Below are 23486 nucleotides of genomic sequence, written 5' to 3' on the forward strand. Positions count from 1 at the left end.
CTGGATTAGTTTACCGCTGTAGGGTCAGCCTGCATTTTGCCACACACACACTTCACTGGCTTTTGCAAGGTTCTCTCAGTGGTGCAGATAAACCAGCAGCAAACCTCTGCACACTGAACATATCAAATCGAGCTGAACGCTTTCTTCCAGCAGCACCTCTTTTATTGTTGAGCTTCTAGGACAGACCAAGTTATGTCATCTGAAAGTTACAAACAAAAGAGGAACACTTCAGGAAGCTAACATAGTGAGGCTTATGCACAACATGGGATTTCTCTGTCACACTCAGATTGTTTTTGACATTTTTCACTTATTTGTTCCACTGGGATCTGTTTGTTTCACTAAAAAGAACCGTTTGCTCTTAATAGTCATTCCTCGTTACAAGTTCTAAGTCTCATACATATTAAATTCGAGTGTTTTATGATTATGTCTCCCAGGATTCAAACATGGGATGGCAAACCCTGGAACACTTTGAAGGTACAAGTTTTGCCGAGTGAATGAATAATCTCTATTCCACTCCCTCTCATGCTCTTCTTTCTGTTTTCTAGCTTTTTTGATGTGTTTTTATCTTCAGCCATGGAGAATAATCCCATTAGCAATGCTGCTGCATATTCAGCTTGTGGCACATCAGTGCTGGGACAATGTACCGTACAGGAACTGGTGAAATGTTTGCTTGTGTTTAGTTTTCACTCTGATTTCAAGTAGTGCATTATGGTAGTTAGAGAACTACTGTAGATACGTACAATGCTCAGGAGGAACTTATGTGGTTAGATAAACTCCTTTATGGGGCGGCACGGTGGTGTAGTGGTTAGCACTGTCGCCTCACAGCAAGAAGGTTCTGGGTTCGAGCTCAGTGGCCAACAGGGCCTTTGTGTGCGGAGTTTGCATGTTCTCCCCGTGTCTGTGTGGGTTTCCTCCGGGTGCTCCGGTTTCCTCCACAGTCCAAAGATAGGCAGGTTAGGCTAATTGGTGGCTCTAAATTGACCAAAGGTGTGAGTGTGAATGGTTGTTTGTCTCTATGTGGCGGCCCTGCGATGATCTGGCGACTTGTCCAGGGTGTACCCTGCTTCTCACCCGTAGTCAGCTGGGATGGGCTCTAGCTTGCCCGTGACCCTGCACAGGATTATGGGATGGATGGATGGACGGACGGATGGATAAACTCCTTTATTTATATAAGTTTATACATTTATACAAGTTTCTGTTTCAAGTTCATTTAGAGATCACAGAATTTGAAATCCCCATAATGTGCACACAGTGTGTAACTAATGTGGTAGGAAAATGGATAGTAGGACTGTATCAGTGTATCATGTATCATTGAATGATGACACACAAACAACAAAACCTCTCGTAAATTTAACTAGCATTACTTGCATGCTAATTTTAAAATATTTATGCACATAATGTGATTGTCAATTGCTCCTGACAGACTTGTATATATCATGGAAACTCATACTGCCAGCAGTCTGACTATTGGTATGATTTAGTTACGGAACAATGTAGTGCAAGATTACCACACCTTATTCACCTATGAATCAACAATCTGCAAATTTGGGGACGCTGAATAAATGCTGATCAAAGTACAGTTGTGTTTACTAGCATCTGTGTAAAAAAAAAAATTCTTACATCAATGATATCTGAATTTTGCACATACCAATTGTTTATCTAACTGAGACACGATACAACTGCACATTTGAGGGTTTTTCGCATACAAAAGTGGCCTAACAATGGCAGCTTGGAGATGCAGGTAGTCGAACTCACAACCTTCTGATCAGTACCTCAAACCCTTAAATAATTAAACATTAGATAAAGGTTTTTGTAGATATTCAGCTCAAAATGGAAATGTTATGAGAGGTCATTAGGGACATCCATATCGCTAATGCAGGTCCAACCAGTTGCTTGTAATCCTGCTCTTCATGTTGACTCTAATTAAGTCAGTGCAGTTCAATCAAATTAAAATACACGGTGCTATTTAAGAGGGGTATTTTGGAGAAAGTCATATTCACGAAGTGGAAATTAACTGGCTTGCATGCTAGACACATATTTCAATTGGAAGCCTGAAATAAATAGCTTTGTGAGCTCTTGCTGGCCATGGGCGCAACATGCCAGTGCGGAAGTGGCAGAGGGTGCAGCCATTTTAAGGCCACCTCCTGGCATGTGCTGACGGGAGCAGGGCCATTGGAGCTCTCGCTGTCTTGGCAAAGTCTATTATGAAATGGACTGAATGACACAGGTTCCAAATACGGACCCAGGAGAATGAAAGCCAAGTGAACCCTCTCACCCCGGCCGACTAACGAGCTTGTGCTCCAAAACAGCGGAGGGGAATTAACTGTGTGGTTTGTTAGGCTTGTAACGTTAGTCTTCATATCAATTTATCAGTAATGGATAACATGTATGGAAGTTGTAAGTATTCCACGAATGCATTTTAAAAAATTTCCTTTTGTTTTGGTTCCACCTGTGCAGTCTAGGTCACAACACATATGACCTGGGTGCCATCCCGACACATATTTTTGTGCAATCATGCCTGGGTTTGTTCTTGACAGAAGACAGAGCGAATACACAATGGGCCTCATTTATCAAACTGCACAGGAATAAATTAGTTTCAAAAATAATTTGCAAGAGCATCAAGAAATGTGGTATTCATGAAAATCCAGTGAGGTCAGAAAAAAACGTTAAGCCCCTGAGACTGGAAATTTTAAATATATAAAGAGACTCATGAATGTGAAACCCAAGTTGATTGGTTTCAAATTGCAAAATTGACCTGAGTTACTGCAATTTGTGAAAAATGTGGACTTATTATATTATATTATACTAAAAAGACAATTAAGACAAATATGACCAGCTATTCAGTTATGACAAAAGTAATGGCCCCCTGTAAAAGGATATGCTGCAGTGGATGAGGTATATCGTTACATTACAAGACATTACATTACAGGCATTTAGCAGATACTCTTATCCAGAACGACGTACAACACCACCATGACATACCCACAGCAGTGGGCAGCCTGGGGAGCAGTTGGGGGTTAGATACCTTATTCAAGGGCATTTCAGCCATTCCTGTTGATCCAGGGACTCAAACCAGTGACCTTTTAATCCCAAAGCTGCTTCTCTAACCTTTAGGTAATGGCTTCCTGCTGAAAGATTTTGTGCACTCCGTGCATAGGAGGTGCTCTTTCACAGTTTAAGAGTCATTTTTACCTCGCCCGTGACGGAGTAAGCGTGGTGAGGTATTGTACTCAGTATGGTTTGTTTGTTTTTGTTTGTTTGACTGTTAACAATCTAGCGTCTAGACGGTTGCACCAATAGACTTCAGATTTTCAGGGTAGGTGGGCAATGGTCCGTAGATTACCTGATTAAATTTTGGGGGTAATTGGGTCAAGGTGAAGGTCAAGGTCACCAGAAAGGTCAACCTTTCAGTCAAAATAACATATTTTCCATTATAACTCAAAAACGGGTGCCAATAGACAGAAGTTTACTATTATGAGCATATATGAATTCCCATATGGCCTTTCATTTGGCACCATGATCTTTGACCTTGAGTGACCCTGAAAGATCAAACTCAAGGTCACAGATTTTCAGAGGGCTGGAACTTGAAAACGGTTGACGGTAGACAGATATTTACCCTTATCTACTTATAGGAAGTGCCATATGGGCTTTCATTTGGCACCATGACCTTTGACCTTGAACGACTCTGAAATGTCAAACTCAAGGTCATGGATTTTCATAGGACTATAACCTGACAGCTGATGATTGAGAAATATTACCATTATCAACATACAGTATAGGTATAAAATAAGTGCTATTGGGTGAGGTTTGTTTTGCCTGGCAACACTTGTTGTTGTTGTTGTTGTTTTCCTGCTCTGTGAGCTTCACTAAAGGCAAATCAGCTTTATCATGAATGAGTTTGTTGATTTATGGGTGACTGGCATTTACCAACGGACACATGAGTACAAAAAAGGAAATTAGCATGACGAAAACTTTTGTAAATCTGGCCTAAAATTGGTTTGGCCGGCAAAACATTTACACAGAGCTTTGCAAAATGATCCAGCATGGTCCAACATGAAGAGCATCCTATATTTGACTTTTTCACAGGAAGTGTGCTCAGAGACTGTGGGCAATAGGCAGGCTAAGGGATAAAGCAGAGAGGCAGAGGATAATCTGGCTTTCTGCAGGCCTTAACCATCCACTCCTTTTTTCTTATTAGAAAAAATTTGCTGCATTAGCAAAGGACTGTAAAGCCTTATTATGGCTAAGGTTTAGCCAAGTGTAAATAGTTAATTCAGACATGCTCTGCATAAGCATGGCTCAAATTTTAACTTGTGGTAAGCATAAAATTTAACCAGGGTTTAATATCAAAACTCAGCACGGGGTCTGCTAGATTTAGCCTTAAAGAAGGAAAGAGGAGGCCTAGATGGAGACTGTAGATGATTTACTGCTTCGGATTTTAAGAAATGAGTACAAGTCGAGTTTCTTCTATCATCTCGATGCAGGTTTTGCCAACTGTGGACCTGAATGATAAACACTGAACGCTACCAGACTCCTGGAGGTAAAATCACTCTGGGTGGTTCACTCACAGAATTTAATATCAGAAGAAGATTTCGCTCAAGTGCTCGATTTCTTTCAGTCAGTCCTGCAGATATTACCGAGCCAAGTTCCTCAAGTATGTTCTCCTCATGAAATGGACTCACGCTGAGAACTGAAGCAGTCATTAGTGGCAGTGCTTAGCTTTCATATATATTTCTGTCCTCTGTCAAAAAATACATGTATATGTGCTAATCAACGACTTAACTCCTATCAATCTACAATCACTGGCCACTTTATTAGGAACACCTGTCCACCTGCTTGTGCATGCAGTTATCCAATCAGCCAATCATGTAAGTACAGGTTAAGAGCTTCAGTTCATTTTCACATCAAACATCAGAATGAGAGCAAATGTGATCTGAGGGACTTGGACCATGGCATAGTTGCTGTTGCCATACGGGCTGGTTTGAGTATTTGAGAAACTCTTGAACTCCTGGGATTTTCACACACAACCGTCCCTAGAGTTCATACAGAATGGTGTGAAAAAGACAAAAAAAAGCCTTGTTGATGAAAGAGGTCAGATAAGAATGGACAGACTGGTTTGAGGTGACAGGAAGACAATGGTAACTCATATAACCACTCTTTACAACTGTAGTGAGCAGAAAAGCATCTCGGAAAGCACCACTGCTTGAAGAACGCATCGGGTTCCACTCATATCAGCCTGGAAAAGGAATCTAAAGCTACAGTGGGCACAGGCTCACTGAAACTGGATTTCATTAATTATGCTATCCACATTCACTGGATATGAGCAATCACACACTCTGATTGGCTACTCTACTACTACTAGGATATCAGCTCAGATACCGTGAGTAGAGAAAAACAAAATGTCGGAGCATGTTACTGAACCAATCGAGGACGGAATAAAAGCTCTACTTGAAAACAAAACTCCGAAAAATTTTTAAAAATCGCAATAAAATATGGAATGAAAGTATTTCATGGTAAGAACGTATCTTTTTTATTTTTCAAGAATTATTATAGCATTTTTCACAAATTGCTACCATCATTTCACCAGTTTGTTTGCATTCTAAGTGGAAATGATTTTGTTGGATGTTTTGTATGTCGTTTTTATTTATCTCATCTCATCTCATCATCTCTAGCCGCTTTATCCTGTTCTACAGAGTCGCAAGCAAGCTGGAGCCTATCCCAGCTGACTATGGGCGAAAGGCAGGGTACACCCTGGACAAGTCGCCAGGTCATCACAGGGCTGACACATAGACACAGACAACCATTCACACTCACATTCACACCTACGGTCAATTTAGAGTCACCAGTTAACCTAACCTGCATGTCTTTGGACTGTGGGGGAAACCGGAGCACCCGGAGGAAACTCACGCGGACACGGGGAGAACATGCAAACTCCGCACAGAAAGGCCCTCGCCGGCCACGGAGCTCGAACCCGGACCTTCTTGCTGTGAGGCGACAGCGCTAACCACTACACCGCCGTGCCGCCTTGCTATCGGCTCATGTATGACTCAATTTCGTGGAATAACTGTTAAGTATGTGTACCAATCAATGTGCTAATCAATTAATAATGTTATTAAAACATTGGATTTGTAGAGAATATAGCAGGGTTGTGTACAGAATGCTTTAACATTTAGACTGGATCCAGAAACAGTTGACATATGGGCTACGATTTTTAAGACCCATCAAGCCATTAACCTTGTTTTGTTGTATTTCAGTAAATTAAAGATTATTTCGCAATGTCATTAAGACATCAGTTAGAAATGTATGTTCCTGAATTATTTGAAGTAAATCGAGGACTGTCCAGCTAAAGCCTGTTCTACTTTAATTAAGGGCTACAGTCAGCAGTGTCCCCAAGGTAGTGTTCATCTGAGCAGATTTTTCCCTCTGCCCAAAGTGAACCCCTGATATGCTGAGGTGGCATTTCATTTCGCATTTTGCAGCAGCCTGTGAAATTTGAAACTGTCAAATGAGAGATTTGTATCAGACACCACAATTAGCCTTCTTCCATGAAACATGTAACAGCAGCCTGAAGAGCACAGACAGCACACTAGGGACCTTATTAGCATCTTATCCAAGGTACTGGCCAAAATATAGAGGGTATGGCTTTGGATTTTGCTGCCACCTGGTGGTAAAAGCTTTCAACAGCACCCTCTGGGAAGCAGGAAGATGTCGAGGAAGAAGAAGAAGAAGCAGAGGAAGCGGCAGGAAGAGGAGGAGGAGGCAGTGACTCCTAGTGGCTAAGTGGATTAAGTGCATTTTAGCATAATAATTCTGTAAAGCATAGGCTCCTGTTAAACATCCTTTCAACACACATACTGAGTTTATAGTATACAATTGTAGGAGAGTAATGAGTAATATATAATCACACTATCTGGTGTTACCCTGATGAGGATGGGTTCCCTTTTGAGTCTGGCTCCTCTCAAGATCTCTTCCTCATGGTTTTTAAGGGAGTTTTTCCTTGTCATGGTTGTCTCTGGCTTGCTCATTGCTTGATTAAGGCTCATCAGTTTGTCCACAGGGCTTTCTGTGAAACATATTCCAGCCTCCTGCTACAAAATGAGGCTACATTTAGTTTTATAATGTCAAATGTTCTCAAACCAGTCCCGTTCCAGTTTTATTGAACCACAGTGTCTGTCGATTAAACGAAATGCACCGAAGATGCCATATCTCAACGTAGGAATGAAAGGAATGCTTGGCTGTGGCAGGAGGCAGGCAGGCGGTGCAGGGGTCGCTGGAGGCTGGGTAATGGCTCACCACATAACTGGAGCGTGAAACCAGGAGTTTGAAACACAGCAGGGGAGCGGATGCTCATTACGAAGTGCTTGTTTGCTTGATTAGTGCCAGGAAGTTTAGGCATTGTATGAGAAGATCTTCGACGTCTGTGGGGTACAGGGAGTATCACAGATAACGCCTTTACTTAATGAAAGCAAGGGAAGGAAGTAATCTCTGTCTGTTCAAGGCCACTGTGTGCATCCTCATTTTCTTTGCTTGACTTGGCAAACACTCTTTATCTTTCACAATTGTGACAGGTTTGCCTCATTGTTCCAGGCTATATATCAGGAGACAGGCTGACAAACATGCAGTATGTCAGTGTGCTTTAGCTCCTGTGCCTGCTCTGCCCTGAAACAATGCATAAGAACTGAGGCTTTAACTAGCATACCATACTGTAGGCAGGGAGATACCAGCACGGCCAACTGGTATATACTGTATACTCGAGCAAGGCTAAGCTTTTCCTCTGTCAAGGAAAATATGTATAAAAATAAGGCTCGGGTTTTGGCATTCATGTTGTCATATTTGCTGTAAACAGCAAAAAATAAAAATAAAAATTACAACAGCAAAAACAATATTTATTGTCGAATCAAGAACAATAGCATAACAAACTTCCATCCATCCATCCATTATCTGTAGCCGCTTATCCTGTACAGGGTCACAGGCAAGCTGAAGCCTAGGACGACAAACAGCTATAAGCAAAATACACAGAATGGTATAAAGTAGAAGCTGAGGCTGATTTCTATCTAGCCCAGACTGTAGATTCACACAGCTTATTGTTGACGGTCATGTTAGGTGAACACAGAGTGAAACGCTCCCTCGACTTTGTGTGAATTTGGACTAATTTATTTCAGTCTGCTTTACTGAAACATCATTAACGTCATCAGTAGTGATTGAGAATGCGTACATGAAATACAATAATAAAACATTGAAATAGTGGGTTTAATAACTATGAACAAGGTGGATGACTTTCATGAAAGCATTTTGAAAAATCTCTAAAAAAAATAATTAAAAAAAATCAGTGTGTGTGTGTGTGTGTGAGGGGCGGCACGGTGGTGTAGTGGTTAGCGCTGTTGCCTCACAGCAAGAAGGTTCTGGGTTCGAGCCCCGGGGCTGGCGAGGGCCTTTCTGTGTGGAGTTTGCATGTTCTCCCCGTGTCCGCGTGGGTTTCCTCCGGGTGCTCCGGTTTCCCCCACAGTCCAAAGACATGCAGGTTAGGTTAACTGGTGACTCTAAATTGACCGTAGGTGTGAATGTGAGTGTGAATGGTTGTCTGTGTCTATGTGTCAGCCCTGTGATGACCTGGCGACTTGTCCAGGGTGTACCCCGCCTTTCGCCTGTAGTCAGCTGGGATAGGCTCCAGCTTGCCTGCGACCCTGTAGAAGGATAAAGCGGCTACAGATAATGAGATGTGTGTGTGTGTGTAGTAGTTGTAGTAGTTTTATGTCTATGCTAGAAGACTTGAAACCTGATTATTTCATAACATTAATGGCAAGTTACTCAAACTTTTTTCAACCTTCCTGTTGAATATCATGACAGGCCTTGACTGGCTACGAGTAATACTTTTTTTTTTTCTTATAACACATTTGACTACTAAAAACATTGTTGGGTATGTTGTGGAGTAAGAAAGTGTGTAAACTGGGTATTGAAAAGGCTAAAATTGCTCGATATGCGTCTCCAAACATGGATGCAAAAGTTGAAATTCAAATGCTGTTGACAGTCAAAACAATATATAAGTCCAGTTATATGTAAACAAAGAATAAATATATTGTTTTAGGTTTACGTTTTTATTTACTCAAAGAGCAAAACGTCAAGAAGAAAATATAACTGGTTAATGAAATTGTCATATTTTCAACATGTAAAATAACAAAACAAACCACCAAACCTCATTTTATAATTATTTTGGTAACACAAGTCTTGTATAGTACTTCATGCTTTACTCATCAGAGTTACAAGCAGTTATATATCTAAAACTAGCAATCACTGGCATTTCTATTTTTCTTAAGACACCAGCTTGTTTAAAGTTTAGCACCAGGCTCTTTATAAAGCCTTGGTCAGAAATTAAATCTACAAGTAGTTAATGATGTTAACAACCAAACACTGTATGCAGAACTCAACAGAACAGAAGGTCTTGATCAAGATCCTCTCGTGGGGCATTGTGTCTGACTCGGCATTCTACACTGATTTTACTCAGAGGAAGCCGAGAGAAATAATTAGAGTTTTTAGTGGCACAGATGAAGTGATGAAGAATCTTCGTTGCAATGGCTGAAGGCCTGAAACGCCCTGGTAGAGGCACATCATGGTATAAAATAGCTCCCCTTCCTACACATCCTGTTGTCTTTTATTGACGTCCTTTAACAAGCTGCAGACTGAAAGCCTCCTACACAGACATGGCCTGTACATAAAGACCTCCTGGGGCTGAAGATTCTAAAATCATATGCCAGCTCAGAGTATTCTGAAGACCTAGAACCTATCAAAACAATTCCAAGACAAAATTCTGGAAAAGCATCTAAAGCGTCTCTCCATCCATCCATTCATCCATCCAAATTTTTGGCCTTGACACAAAGTTTTACATGTGGCAGAAACCCAGTATTGCTCATCATAACGAGAACACCGTTCGCATAGTGAAGCATGGTGGTGGTAGTATCATGCTGAGTGTTACCCTTCACCCTTAACATTTTGGCAAACGAAATAGATTTTTCCTACCATGTCAGTATTATTTGCTATTTTATGTATATTAATGATACATAATCCAAATTTCATCTATTTCACTTCCAGATTATAACACTACAAAATGTGAACAAGTTCAAGGGGGTGAATACTGATGCAAGCCACTCTAAATGTTCCCTCTAAAAGAGCATCTGGTCCCAATGAGCCTGAAATACAGAAATGGCCCCATACAGAAAGATCTCCTGGGGCTGGATTAAAAATGGACAGAACTGTCTAATTATGTGACAGTTTAGCGTTCTGAGCCAGAAACTTTGTGTTCTCACTCCCAGGCTGGTTCTCTCTCTGCTGGCGACTCAGCACGGCTGTGACGACATTTGTTACACCTATCACAGAGGTGGATTAAATGCTGTCCTGTGTTACTCTTAGTAGCACCAGGCAAGTAGGTGGAATTTATGCGAGTAGTTTTCCAAATGCAGCTGTAGAATCGGTCACTTAATTATGACTTATTTGTTCTACAAGATCTTCTGCTGCATAGCTAATGTAGAAGAGATAAATTGTAAAATAAAACCATGGGCAGTTATGATGCTACGTGATGCTACCACCACCATGCTTCACTATGGGAAAAGCAAGCTCATCCCCTGCATAGCTAATATAGAAAAGAGAAATTGTAAAATAAAACCATGGGCAATTACGCCTACTGATGAGAAAGACGACAGCATTGTATACCAGTGAAATAGTGTCTCTTCTAGCATGTATGCAGTGGGCACAGTAATCAGTGGCTCACTGAAAGGTTTGATGAAGATGAAAATGATGACAATGGCTTGCATAAGTATCCCCCACCCCCTGAACTTTTCCACATTTTGGAGTGTTATAACCTGGAAGGTCCTTATTTACCAACTCACTGACTTTTGGTGAACAACTCCTAGAGGCAGAGTCATGGTACTGCTATATTCTTTCCATTTTTTTTTTTAAATAATGGATTGAATGGTCCTCCATGGGAGCATCAGATTTTGGGATATTCCATAACTGAAATCTGACTGATACCTTTCCAGAACTTTGTCCCAGCCTTTTTTTTATTATTTTTTTATTGTGTTTTCATTTTCACGGTGCTGTTACTTTCGATATTTTATCTAACAAACTCTGCGACCTTCCAGAAACAAGTGTATTTATTCTGAGGTCAATTCAACTAATTATATGACATAAAGTGAATTAACAATTTCTAACACTTTGTTGATTGCAGCTAGTGGGTGACATTACGTTGATATATAGCTAAATAACTATCTGTGCCGAGTTTCCCAAAAGCATTGTAGCACAAAGATCATCGTTAAATGGTAGAGCGAGCAGCACAATGAACACTCTCTCTCTTAGTTAAGATGCTCTTAGCATTAAGAGGCTTTTGGGAAACCCACCACTGTTCTGTTGCATGCTATTTTTGTTTTCCTGGTTATCAAGTGCCTGTAAATGCGTAGTTTTCTTTACAAAAGAAGAACGCAACAGTTTGGTGATGTCATGGGGTTGTTGATTTGTTGCAAGAAAGGGATGTGCAATCAAATATTAAGTGTTATTTACTTTAAGACTATCTGTTCCAATACATTTGCTCACCTAAAGATTGCACGGGCTTACCCCAAAGGTGCCATCTCGATGTAAATATCAGCTAATGAAAGCTGAAATTCTGATTTGTTGCCTCATATTCTGATCTCAAACGGCTTCAGTAAATAGCAAAATCGAAAGAATTGGCCTTGGTGTTCCATTACTTTTGGAGGAGACTGTGTGAGGCACTGGGAAGAGAAAAGCGGTCATACTTATTTCAGTGAAAAACTTGCACTCAAGCTACATGCCTGTTTTCAGTGTTGTGTAGGCGTTTAGGGGAAGGTGTGGGACGGGTCATGGTGATGCTGGGTAGTTGTTTCTCTTGTGGGTTGCAGAGCTGCACAGTGCGCTGCATCAGGGAACTGCCCAGCCCCTGGGGCACAGGCAACACGGCTTCTACCTGTAATAGGTGATGAGAGTTGACGTGGGGCAGAGCTGCATGATAGGGCTCCTCAAAGCCTGAAAATGGCTCAAGCAAATGTGAATCATTTGAGCAGGGGAGGTAGCTTTCCTCTAAAAGGCAGTGAAGAGTTCCTCTGTTCAGCACCTGTGCTCTTTTCCGCACAGGCCTCAGAGGCTGGCAAGCCTGCACATTGTGTCTGGTCTTTTTCATCAAGTCAGGAGTGATGGGGTAAACGCCCTGTACCACTGGACTCTGGAATGTGATTCGGGGATCCTGGGACACTTTGTTAGATGAGGATGAGGGCAGGTGCTGGCAGCTTGCTTTTATATGCCATGTCTTTTCAGGAGGACGGCTCTCACTGAGAGGTGCATACTGAGGAAGACCGGCTAGGCAAGGATGCTGCGTCGAACCCATTTCCACTTTGTTTGGCCTTCAAAAGCAAGAAGAAACAGGACAGCATTAAACTTTGATGTGACACATGTGCACATACAGTAAAAAGAGTGTAAATGAAACACCAAGTGAAACCAGAGTTCAGTTAGAGTCTACGCATGGCCACGTGGGTTTGCTCCGACTTCTTCCTTTTCCTTCTACTTTTCAGCTGGTAAGTGGATTAGCTACTCAAAATTGCCCCAAGTGTAAATGTGTACTGGTGTATTCCTGCCTCTTGCCCAGTGTTACTGGGATAAGTTCTGGATTCCGCCATGATTCTGACCAGGATAAAGAGCTTACTGAAGGTGAGTGAATAAAGTACAAGCAGAGATGGACAAAGTACCCAACTTCATTACTTAAGTCAAAGTACAGATCCCACTGGTCAAATGTTACTCCGATACAAGTGAAAGTTGTCCAGCCAAATTTTTACTTAAGTTCAAATACTAAAGTACTTGCTTTTAAAAATACTGAAGTATTAAAAGTACATTTTCTGTCAACACATCGTTGTATTATTGCCACAACGCTTACAAAACCTAATGCTGTTACCAAAGACAGAAATGCGAATTCACAAAATGAACGCATGCTGTGCCATCATGGTGGTTTAACGTTAAGCTAGCTAGTCAGTGAAACTCCACCTGACATGCTAGCAAACTCTTTTCAAACTCGAAATCATATTGGGTAGCTAACGCTACTAGCAAAGAAACATTTCTACATTCTGTTTATTTGGCCAGATTATGCTAAAACATTTCTGAAAGGACTTCAGATAAGTTAACATTATTCATGTTAGCTTGACTCTGTTTTTACATGCTAACTAACAGTGTCCAAGTTAACTAGCTATGTGTTAACATTAGCCGTGGACAAGGCGATGGCAACTTGGCGGGCAAATCCATAGAAAGTCATTTGACTAACCAGACTGCATCATTATTGCAACGTTATCGCTAGCTCTAAAAGCACAGACAACTTCATTACAAGCTTTTTCTTGGAATAAAACGTTTATATACCTCAATATGCTTCCGCAGGTCGGACGGCGAGTTTTTGTAGGCCGTGATGAAGTTTGTTTTTGGCAAACAAAGCAAACATTTAAAACGAAACGACTCTTTAATCCTTTCAGAAAACTGAAACATGGGTTCATGGGCCATGAGTGCATGCGTTCTCCAGAAGAACCGCGTCCTTCCATTCCGCCATCAACTGATCGTGTTCAAATAAAGCTGCTGAGAAATCATTGAACTTGATTTTATACAGTCTATAGACGTGACGTGACCCTAGTGATTACTGATCGTCTGTCTCAGTGTCACCTGCGAAAAAACCAATCACGTTTTAGAAAAGAAAAGAAAAAACATCCACTTTCAAAGCTGCTTCATAGTAACGAGGACCTTGATTGAAATGTAGTGGAGTAAAAAGTACGATATTTGCCTTTCAAATGTAGTAAAGTCATAAGTTTAAAAAAAAAATACTCAAGTAACGTACAGATACTCAAAGAGTGTACTTAAGTACAGTACTCAATTAAATGTACTTCATTACTGTCCACCTCTGAGTACAAGGTTGCGTAAAACACCAGTTATATTTTGTACTGTACATTTTGTGAAATAAAGATGAGTACTGTTAAAAATAAAAGCAGTTATGAATCTTCAAGGAATTCATCTTTTACCTTTCAGAAAAAGTCAGCTTATGATTCAGTCTCATCTCACTGCTTGCTAGTTAACTTTCTCCCTGAACATTTTCTTCATTTTATTGTTCCACTTTAATTTTAGTTTAATTTATTTACTCTCTCTGCCGTAGAAGCTGATAGTTATGGATATATGTGTGTTCTTCTAACGTTGTCTCCTTCACCTTTCTCTCTGTACCTACATTTCTCTCTTCCTGACATTTCTGAATTTCCGAGCACTTTGTCCCTGTCTCTCTCTCTGTCTCACACACACACACACACACACACACACACACATGGTGTGAGCAACCAGCCTTATCATAAATAAGCAGAAAATAGCTCTGTGTGCTTCTGCTGTGCAAGATATTTGCTGTGCACTTTTGAAATTGCACTCGCGGACTTCAACAAACAAGTTTTTTACTGCAAAGTGAAGTTTAGCTGAAAGCAACAGCAAAAAGCATTGTGATTGTGACACCTGGAATTATTTCAGAGCGCAAAGAAAGAATGATATTTTTTTCGATAAATGAGAAAATTGCAACCTTTTATCTGACATTAGTTTCAGAGTACATTGCCTTGTGTAGCTCATCGTTCTTTAAGAGTGTTTTACCTGCATCCAGCTCGGCATGGTGGCCTCTCCAGAACTGTGGATTTGATGGCAGGAAGAAACCCCCTGGTGCGCGTACATCCAGTACCTTTTACCACCAGAGTGCATCTACAGAAACATTGAAGGTTCCATTTTTCCATCAGGCACAGTTTATATGGGGCATGATCATTTGTTCAGACATTAAAAGGAATGATTTTGTATATTCTAATGACGATATTTCATTAATTACTTGGACGTGACCAGAAGTGGGAGGCTCAAGTCAGAGATGCCTTGTCCTTTGAGGCCTGCGTGTGACCTGTTAACCTTAGATTCAGAGGCCAATGCGTTCATCACCATGGGCAGGCTTTTTAAGCTTTGAATATCATCATCATCATCATCATCATCATCCTGATGTGTTCCTTTAATGAGATGAGGCAGTGTGCCAGTTACATCCTACAGATGATATAAACATGACAAAATAATCAACATTAATACAGCTCTACTTTGTAATATCATCTCAGGAGTTTTCTGTGTATGACTAAATATTTAGCAGTTATTCCACAAAATCGAGTCGTACATAAGCTGGTAGCTGATGAGGCGCTTAGCACCGAGTCGGCTATAAGCGATGTATGATGAGATTAAGTGGAATAACTGTTTTATTCTATCCACATTCACTGGATTTTGAGAAACAGAGCATTTTTATTTTGATTTTTGCAAATTCGATAAATAAAAACTTGATGCAAAATGTCCGACAAAATCATTTCCATTTAGAATGTAAACAACCCGGCGAAACGACAGTAGCGAGTTGTGAAAAATGCAGTAATAATAATAATTCTTGAAGAATAAAAAAGATACATTCTTACCATCAAATATTTTCATTCCATATTTTGTTGCTTTTTTTTTTTGTATTTTATGGGTTTTCTTCGGCGGTTGGCAAACCAACTTAAAGGTGCATTACTGCCACCGACTGGGCTGGAGTGTGGAACAGGCGATATTGGGGGGGGGGGGGGGGGGGGAACTATATTCTCATCTCATCTCATTATCATTATCTCTAGCCGCTTTATCCTGTTCTACAGGGTCGCAGGCAAGCTGGAGCCTATCCCAGCTGACTACGGACGAAAGGCGGGGTACACCCTGGACAAGTCGCCAGGTCATCACAGGGCTGACACATAGACACAGACAACCATTCACACTCACATTCACACCTACGGTCAATTTAGAGTCACCAGTTAACCTAACCTGCATGTCTTTGGACTGTGGGGGAAACCGGAGCACCCGGAGGAAACCCACGCGGACACGGGGAGAACATGCAAACTCCGCACAGAAAAGCCCTCACCGGCCATGGGGCTCGAACCCAGGACCTTCTTGCTGTGAGGCAACAGCGCTAACCACTACACCACCGTGCCGCCGGAACTATATTCTTTTAGCCATTTCTGTTTCTTTTAAATACTTGATAATTTTTGGTGTTTTGTTTTCGAGTAGAGTTTTTATTTCATCTTCAGTTGGTTCAGCAACACACTACATCATTTTGTTTTTCTCTACTCACAGTATATGAGCTGATATCCTAGTAGCCGAGTAGCCAATCAGAACGCGCCATTGCTCATATCCAGTGAATGTGGATAAAATAAAATATTTTAAAAGTAGCATGGGTGTAAAGCAATAAAGCAATGCCACTATCGGTATCTGGACGTGTTTAGTGCTCCAAATATTCATCTCGTCTCATCATCTCTAGCCGCTTTATCCTTCTACAGGGTCGCAGGCAAGCTGGAGCCTATCCCAGCTGACTACGGGCGAAAGGTGGGGTACACCCTGGACAAGTCGCCAGGTCATCATAGGGCTGACACATAGACACAGACAACCATTCACACTCACATTCACACCTACGCTCAATTTAGAGTCACCAGTTAACCTAACCTGCATGTCTTTGGACTGTGGGGGAAACCGGAGCACCCGGAGGAAACCCACGCGGACACGGGGAGAACATGCAAACTCCACACAGAAAGGCCCTCGCCGGCCCCGGGGCTCGAACCCAGGACCTTCTTGCTGTGAGGCGACAGCGCTAACCACTACACCACCGTGCCACCCCAAATATTCATATTTAGATTTAAACCTGAAGTGGGTGTAGCTTAAACCAGGTGTTTTATTCTGTTTTTTTTTTTTTTCTCCACATACATGGTCTTTGAATGATTCTTAGCTTTGGCTCCATCACCCCAGTGAATAACTGCTCTCAAATAGAGGTGTGCACACAATGTTTTTTTCTTCCACTCGTGCAGTTATTTCTGTTTTTACCTGCCCGTGATAATTTCCAAAAATTTAGTTGCTTCTATTTCACAAAACAAACTCGTAGCTTGATTTAAACGATCATGATGACCAGGCAGTTACTAAGGATGAGTCACTGAAGGTTGCATGTTCATGTTAGTTTATGTGCATGTTTGTCACATGAAAATAGAAAACTCCTGCTTGCACAATTTCCCAAAGCGCACCACTAGTCTCAACCAGAAGCCCTGTGAACCTTTCTGACAAGGTTTCTTTAAAAAAAAAGTGCGCCTCATATTTAGATCTGTATTTGTATGTTTGGAATACATTAACTATCCGTTCCAAATAATACATTTGATTACATCTGTAATCAGAAACAAGTAGCCAGTCCCAACAATGTGTCCATGTCATGAAGTAATGCAGCTGTAATCCTTTCAACAGTTACCTTACGCTTTCGGATTGAAACCGGTTCAGAGAAGTATGATGGTACTGGAGAAACCTCACGAGATGGAGACTGACTTCTTCTCGTCCTACGATGGTTTAATTTATGGACATGTACCGCAGCAGGCCTGGTGTCAAGACAAAAGCTACACATTATTCCTCCTTTTTAGACTACTGACTTAAAGTACTGGTACTTGAAATTGCATAGTGTTTTTTTTAAACGACAAATTATGTTCCTTAAGATTTTAATGATCGAATTGCCAGATAAAAAGTTTACTGCTGTCTCTTACCAGTTTGCAGCCTCCTCCATGACAGCGTGTCTATCTGTTATGCCCATTTCCTTCACCTTACATTCCCTCAAGATGAGAAACATTTTAGAAAATGAGTTGGGGTGGGGGGTTATAATCAATAATTCTAAGTCCTCCAATCTTATAAATAATAATTTTTAATTAAAGTTGAGATTTTGTTGTGCAGTGATTTCACTATTACTATAACCAGCATGGTTTCTAGAATTCCATTAATAATGGGACTGCATTAGCATATAAATTGGTGTTTTGCTGCATTAAAGCAAAGCGTGCACCGAGGGGAAAAAAATCTTTCTCTCTTTTTTTTTGTCACAATGGTGATAATTTTTCCATTGCTGATCCAGGAGAATCCTGTGCTCAAAGATAAATTAATCAAGTGCACAATCCACCATGAAATAAACTAACGTATGCCTCTGTTCTTTTCTAACCATTCATGTATTATTTCAATCTCACATCTGACTGTACACGTTCAGCTTAGAATAAAATGAAAGCTTTTACAGCAACACAAAGTAGGAAAAAACTTTTCTTACCATTGCTTTGAGTTTCCGAGTCCCAAATCAAACATAAAAACACAGTTAATGGTAATTTTCTTGTGTGCTACAAGCTAAAGAAAGCATGTAATTTAAAAAAATTAATTAAATAAATAAATAAATAATAAAAAAATTTAAAAAGCTCAATGGGCTGACTTCGTCTTCACAAGGAGTCTTTCTGGTGAAGAATGGACGTTGCCCTGTCCGCTCTAGCATAGCAGTCCAAGTTAGAGCCTCCAGATCTCTAGCTTCTGATTGGCTGGTGCTTCTGAGCAAGACCCCATACAGAGTTGTTGAGAAATTCCTTCTGCTTACAGAACAGTTTGCTAAAGGATCACTACTACAAACCATAAGACTATACACAGCCCCCCCTCCAAAAGTATTGGAATGCCAAGGCCAATTCTTTTGTTTTTGCTATACATTGAAGACATTTGGGTTTGAGATCTAAAGATTAATAAGAGACCATAGATCAAAAGTTCAGCTTCTGTTATCTGGCATTTAACCTCTAGGTGTGTTAAACAACTTAGAACATGGCAAATTTGTTGGCAGACCATCGATTTTTTTTTTTGGTAAGCAAAAGTATCGGAAAGTAAATTAAACACTACATTTTCAGTAAATAACACTTAATTTTTAGTTGCATGTCCCATAGCTAGCAATCCGCTGACATTACCAAACTGTTACATTATTCTCTTGAATGGATGGGGCAGGATGGGGGTGGCTTCTCCCTTCAGTCTCCTCTTCAAGAGGTAAAATGCATGCTCGGTTGGGTCTGCTGATTGACTTGGCCAGTCTAAAACCTGACACTTTTTCCTCCTTGATGAAGTCCTTTGTTGTTTGGCAGTGTGTTTTGGGTCATTGCCTTGCTGCACAATGAAGCTCGTCCCAATTAAATTGGACGTGTTCCTCTGTAAATTGGCAGATTGTTTCTGTAGACTTCTGAAGTCATTCTCCTGCTACCTTCATGAGTTCCATCATCAATAAAGATCTAGCTGCAGCCATGACACTACCTCCATTGTGCTTGACCAGTGAGCTCAGATGTTTTGGATCATGAGATGATCCTTTCTTTCTCCACACTTTGGACTTTCCATCACTTTGGTAGAGGTTAAATTTGGGTTACAGAACTTTCGTGGCTCATCTCCGTATTTCTTTGCGAGTTCCAATCTGGATTTTTGATTCTTAATGAAATGAATGGTTTGCATCTTGTGGTATGACCTTTATATTTCTGCTCTTGAAGTCTTCTTTGAACGGGGGATTGTGATACCTTTACACCTGCCCTGTGGAGGTTGTTGGTGATGTGGTTGACTGTTGTTCATAATGTCATCAACTTTTTTCATTGGCCGACCTGTTCAACATCTGATTGTTAGCATAACAGAGGTTTCTTTCCTTTTCAGGACATTCCAAATTGTTGTATTAGCTATGCCCAATGCTTGTGCAATGCCTGATTACTTTTCTCTCTTTTCTCCCATAGTTGGCTCTCTGGTCTTCATTATGGTTTATCCATTTTTTTTAACAAAAAATGCAGTCTTCACAGGTGAAACCCAGGGCTCATACCAAGAGAAGACATTCAGAGCTGTTAACTGGGTAAACAGCCATTCTAACAGGGCACATCTGGGCAACAAGAAACACCTGTCACTCATATATGTTACAATATTTTTGGTCACTTGAGAAACGGCTTGGTTCAAACAAAAGGCGCCATGTTGTAAGTTGCTGACACACATAGTCGATGTAAATATCATGAAATGAAAACTGAAATTCTGAGGGGAAAAGTATAAAACTGTAGTTTTTCTTGTCACTGGGGTGGTAACCTCAAAGGTATATATTTCATCTACAAATGTTAGTGTTTTTTAAAAATAACTTAAGTTACATACACAGGGTGTCCCAAAATTGGATCCATAGGCAATTATTTAAATCACAACAAATACTCTCTAAAGAATCCTGTCTTGCATATCTGAGAACAACTTCATTTCAAATCTACTCTTGTTAGTTTCAAAGCCATTTTGGATCTGAAATAGAAAGAAAAATAGTAAAGCTAGACGGCTTTTCAATTTCATAAAAGCGGTGAAATTTAGTTCCCAATGAAACTTGGTCATTGTGATATGTTTATTTCTGTAATATCTTTAAAAAAAAAAAAACAGGCCATTCTGTGGCTGGGACGTTATTTAATTTGAGGGGATTCCCGAGCAAATAATCTGCATGAAATCACTCAGTTCGTGCAGTCAAGCAGACAGAGGAAGTCCATGTGCGCAGGTTTACCACCTTCTTTTCCTTCTTCTTTTGGGTTTTACAGCAGCTGGCATCCAGAAGAAATAACCTTTATTTGTCACATGTACACTTCAAGCACAGTGAGATTCATCCTCTGCATTTAACCCATCTGAAGCAGTGAACGCACGCGCACACACCCAGAGCAGCGGGCAGCCACACTACAGCGCCCGGGGAGCAGTCAGGGGTCAGGCACCTTGCTCAAGGGCACTTCAGCCCAAGGCCGCCCCACGTTAACCTACTGCATGTCGTTGAACTGTGGGGAAACCGGAGCACCCAGAGGAAACCCATGCTGACACGGGGAGAACATGAAAACATCCACAGTGTTGCATTACTGCCATCTACAGGTTTACCTTTGACCATGCACTGACAGTTCCATCATTCTGTCGCTAAACGAACAGCTGATCGCACCGAGGTGCTCGCTGACCGCCGATATTTATTAGTTTGGTCCTGCGTTTCCTTTCCTTCGCAACATAATGTCTTTGCTTCTCACTTTCCGTTACCGTAGTCGTTCTTTGATGTTTCATTCGCACACTTGCGCCCTCCATTTTTCTCTCCCGTTTCAAATTTGTATCCCACAATGCCTTGTACGAACTGGGAAAGCCCACCACGTGATGCATGACATCGTATCTTGAATTGGGTCATGGTGAAGCAGGAAAAAATAGCGGAGAATTTAGGGCCACGTGGCCTTAAATTCATTAACTGTCCTATTTAAGAAATAATAAAATTGGAAGTCTGTGATTCGAATGCAGTAGCTTTCGGTCCACTAAACAAAAATAATAGGGTGTCTGGGGGAAAATTCTTTTTATGACCTACACTTGAAAAGTCTGAAAGGCGGCCTAGCTTTAAGTTTCATATAAGGAAAAATGCCTATGGATCCAGATTTCAGGACACCCTGTATATGGACCAAAATTAAAGTCACACTACGTGCACCTTTATAGGTAAAAGTATGAGGAAAAGTACAGTTTAGTACCCTTTCCCCCCAGAGGTTGTAAGTAATGCAGTATCAGTGAAACATGTATAATTTAACGCATCCTTGTAATCACTTTTATTCTATACTGCGGAATCCTATAGATGTGGATAGGAGACCCTATTCAGCAGGCAACTGAGAGGGGAAACAAGTGTGCAGACTAAACATTTGACTTGTTATGGCCTCCTGCTGCATTCCACCCGTGGGCTGATTCCAGCTACAATAATCATTACCTTGTCCTTTCGTTCTTGCACACACATTTAGCATTAACGTACTCGGTTCAGTTGATTTTTACTTTGCTGGTAGACTTTCATTATCGAGCGACTTTTTGAACAATGATGTCACAAAGGTATTTGAAATGTGTAACTGATCAGCAGTAAGCTGCATACATGTCAACCTTTGGTCAATCAAACCTGTATAACCAACCTCCGAAATCCGTATTTCCCTTATAAAATTCGTATAAGATGCAAATTAAAATAATTTTCCTAAAATTTGAATGATATATCCCAGTTACTTTTTATTCAATATTAATAACAAACCTTCAGAATGAATACAAAGCTCCAATGTTTGACAAAAACACAAAGTGTCACACTAATGTTCTGAATTGTACTCCATGACAGCTTTTTTTTTTTTTTTTAGCAGTCTGCACCAATACCTCACTAGGCTGCATGTCACAGCAAGTGTCTGTGTTGATCTTGCCGGAGTGCCCATTCAGAATCTTTTCAGTCGCTAGTGAAAGTCACTCAGGTGGAAATACGCGTTTCAAACAAAATGTTACTTCCCGGTTGGCGGGATTCTCGCAGTGCGGTGTGCGCATGATCAAAAGTGGAACGAAGTCTCGCTACCACAAGATAACGCGCGATTTCATAAGACTCTTTACTGGCTGTCTGTGCTTTCTGTGGTGTACAGTACGTTTGTAAATGTTATGCGCTCTCTTATCATCGTGGGAATTGATTATAGCTCTAAATAAACATTGAAGTTTTTTTAAAGAATCCGTATAATTTTATTTATACGCCCGTATACTACGTTTATTGAATCAAACCCGTATAAAATACGGACATTCCGTATAGGTTGACATGTATGAAGCTGGTTTTGGGCTGAGGTCAATTATTCAGGGTTAGAGGGAAAAATAAAATAGACTTCTTCAAGACAAAGGATAATAATACGCAGCATTTTTCTTTCCCCAACTGAAAAAAGATCAGCATTTTCAACTGTGTGTGGTAGATGAGGCGTAGCATAATATAATTGACATTTTTTCCCCTTTGCCTGTTGGTGCATAGTGATATAAAAATTAAATGATGTATTGGGGGGGAGTATTTTGATGGAAGACAAAAACTAAGAACTGTGTCTTAATGAGGTCACTAATGAGTCCGTAGCAATATAAAAATAAAATAAAATCCATTTTCACTTCAACTTCCCTTTAATACCTGTGATTCTACAGACAGCTTGTCTTTTTGTATTTCACCAGCAACAGCAATGTATGGGTTTTATTACAAATAAGATCCCCGCCGCATATTAGAGCACACTGCTGAAGTGAAACTGAGGTTTATGAAGATGTTGGACTGCTTCCTCTCTCATGGCACATTTCTAAAATCTATTAAAAAGCAGAGACTGTTATATGCCAACAAATGCACCATGCTCTCGCCAAATTATTGATTCCACACTGGCCCACTGCTCCTCTTGGAATTACGACTGATCTAACTTACCCAAAGATATTAAGCTGATGATTTCATTATCATGTCCGTAACTTACCCAAAGATATTAAGCTGATGATTTCATTATCATGTCCGTCTCCATACAGGACAAAACGCAAGCAGAAAATGATTTTAGTGACATTCCTTCCTAAAGAACGTCCTTGCCACAAACACACGGAGCATGCAATTACTTTACTTCTTACCCTCCTGGACCGTGATTTATACTTGGGTAATCAGGGCACCGAGCCGACATTCATCACGTGTGACGCTGAGATGTTGGGTAATTTCCCATAAAAAAAAAAAAAAAAAAAGTAAGGAAGTAGGCATGAAACTGGAATCTAAAGTTAAAAGCAAGTTCGCTAAACCAACCTGGAAAATCTGATATACACGCGCACAGAGCAAG

At 40.6% G+C, this 23486-nt stretch overlaps 1 protein-coding gene across 3 annotated transcripts; it reads right to left on the bottom strand.

Moving 5' to 3' along the window:
* Positions 1-9190: 9190 nt before the first annotated feature.
* On the bottom strand, positions 9191-23455 carry si:dkey-39a18.1 (uncharacterized protein LOC557637 homolog). 3 transcript variants are annotated; one of them, XM_060903257.1, is made up of 5 exons: positions 17616-23455; positions 17330-17453; positions 14879-15081; positions 14653-14757; positions 9191-12401 (listed from the first exon to the last, which is right to left on the bottom strand). In XM_060903257.1, exons 1-5 carry the CDS (start codon positions 17696-17698, stop codon positions 11804-11806), a joined length of 1113 nt encoding a protein of 370 aa, XP_060759240.1. In that variant the 5' UTR covers positions 17699-23455; the 3' UTR covers positions 9191-11803. The 3 variants fall into 3 exon arrangements, with proteins under 3 accessions (XP_060759240.1, XP_060759239.1, XP_060759241.1); XM_060903256.1 differs by having other exon boundaries at positions 17330-17471; XM_060903258.1 differs by lacking the exons at positions 17330-17453; positions 17616-23455 and adding an exon at positions 15492-15552.
* Between the last annotated feature and the right edge of the window lie 31 nt (positions 23456-23486).

Source organism: Neoarius graeffei, chromosome 21 (genome assembly GCF_027579695.1).
Source record: "Neoarius graeffei isolate fNeoGra1 chromosome 21, fNeoGra1.pri, whole genome shotgun sequence".
NCBI classification, from domain to species: domain Eukaryota; kingdom Metazoa; phylum Chordata; class Actinopteri; order Siluriformes; family Ariidae; genus Neoarius; species Neoarius graeffei.

Coding starts and splice junctions, on each gene's coding strand:
- si:dkey-39a18.1 (XM_060903256.1), bottom strand. CDS start 17,698: ATGTTTCTCATCTTGAGGGAATGTAAGGTGAAGGAAATGGGCATAACA. Junction 17,472..17,615: donor ATGGAGGAGGCTGCAAACTG/GTAAGAGACAGC, acceptor AATAATGTGTAG/CTTTTGTCTTGACACCAGGC. Junction 14,758..14,878: donor CCACTTCTGGTCACGTCCAA/GTAATTAATGAA, acceptor ATGTTTCTGTAG/ATGCACTCTGGTGGTAAAAG.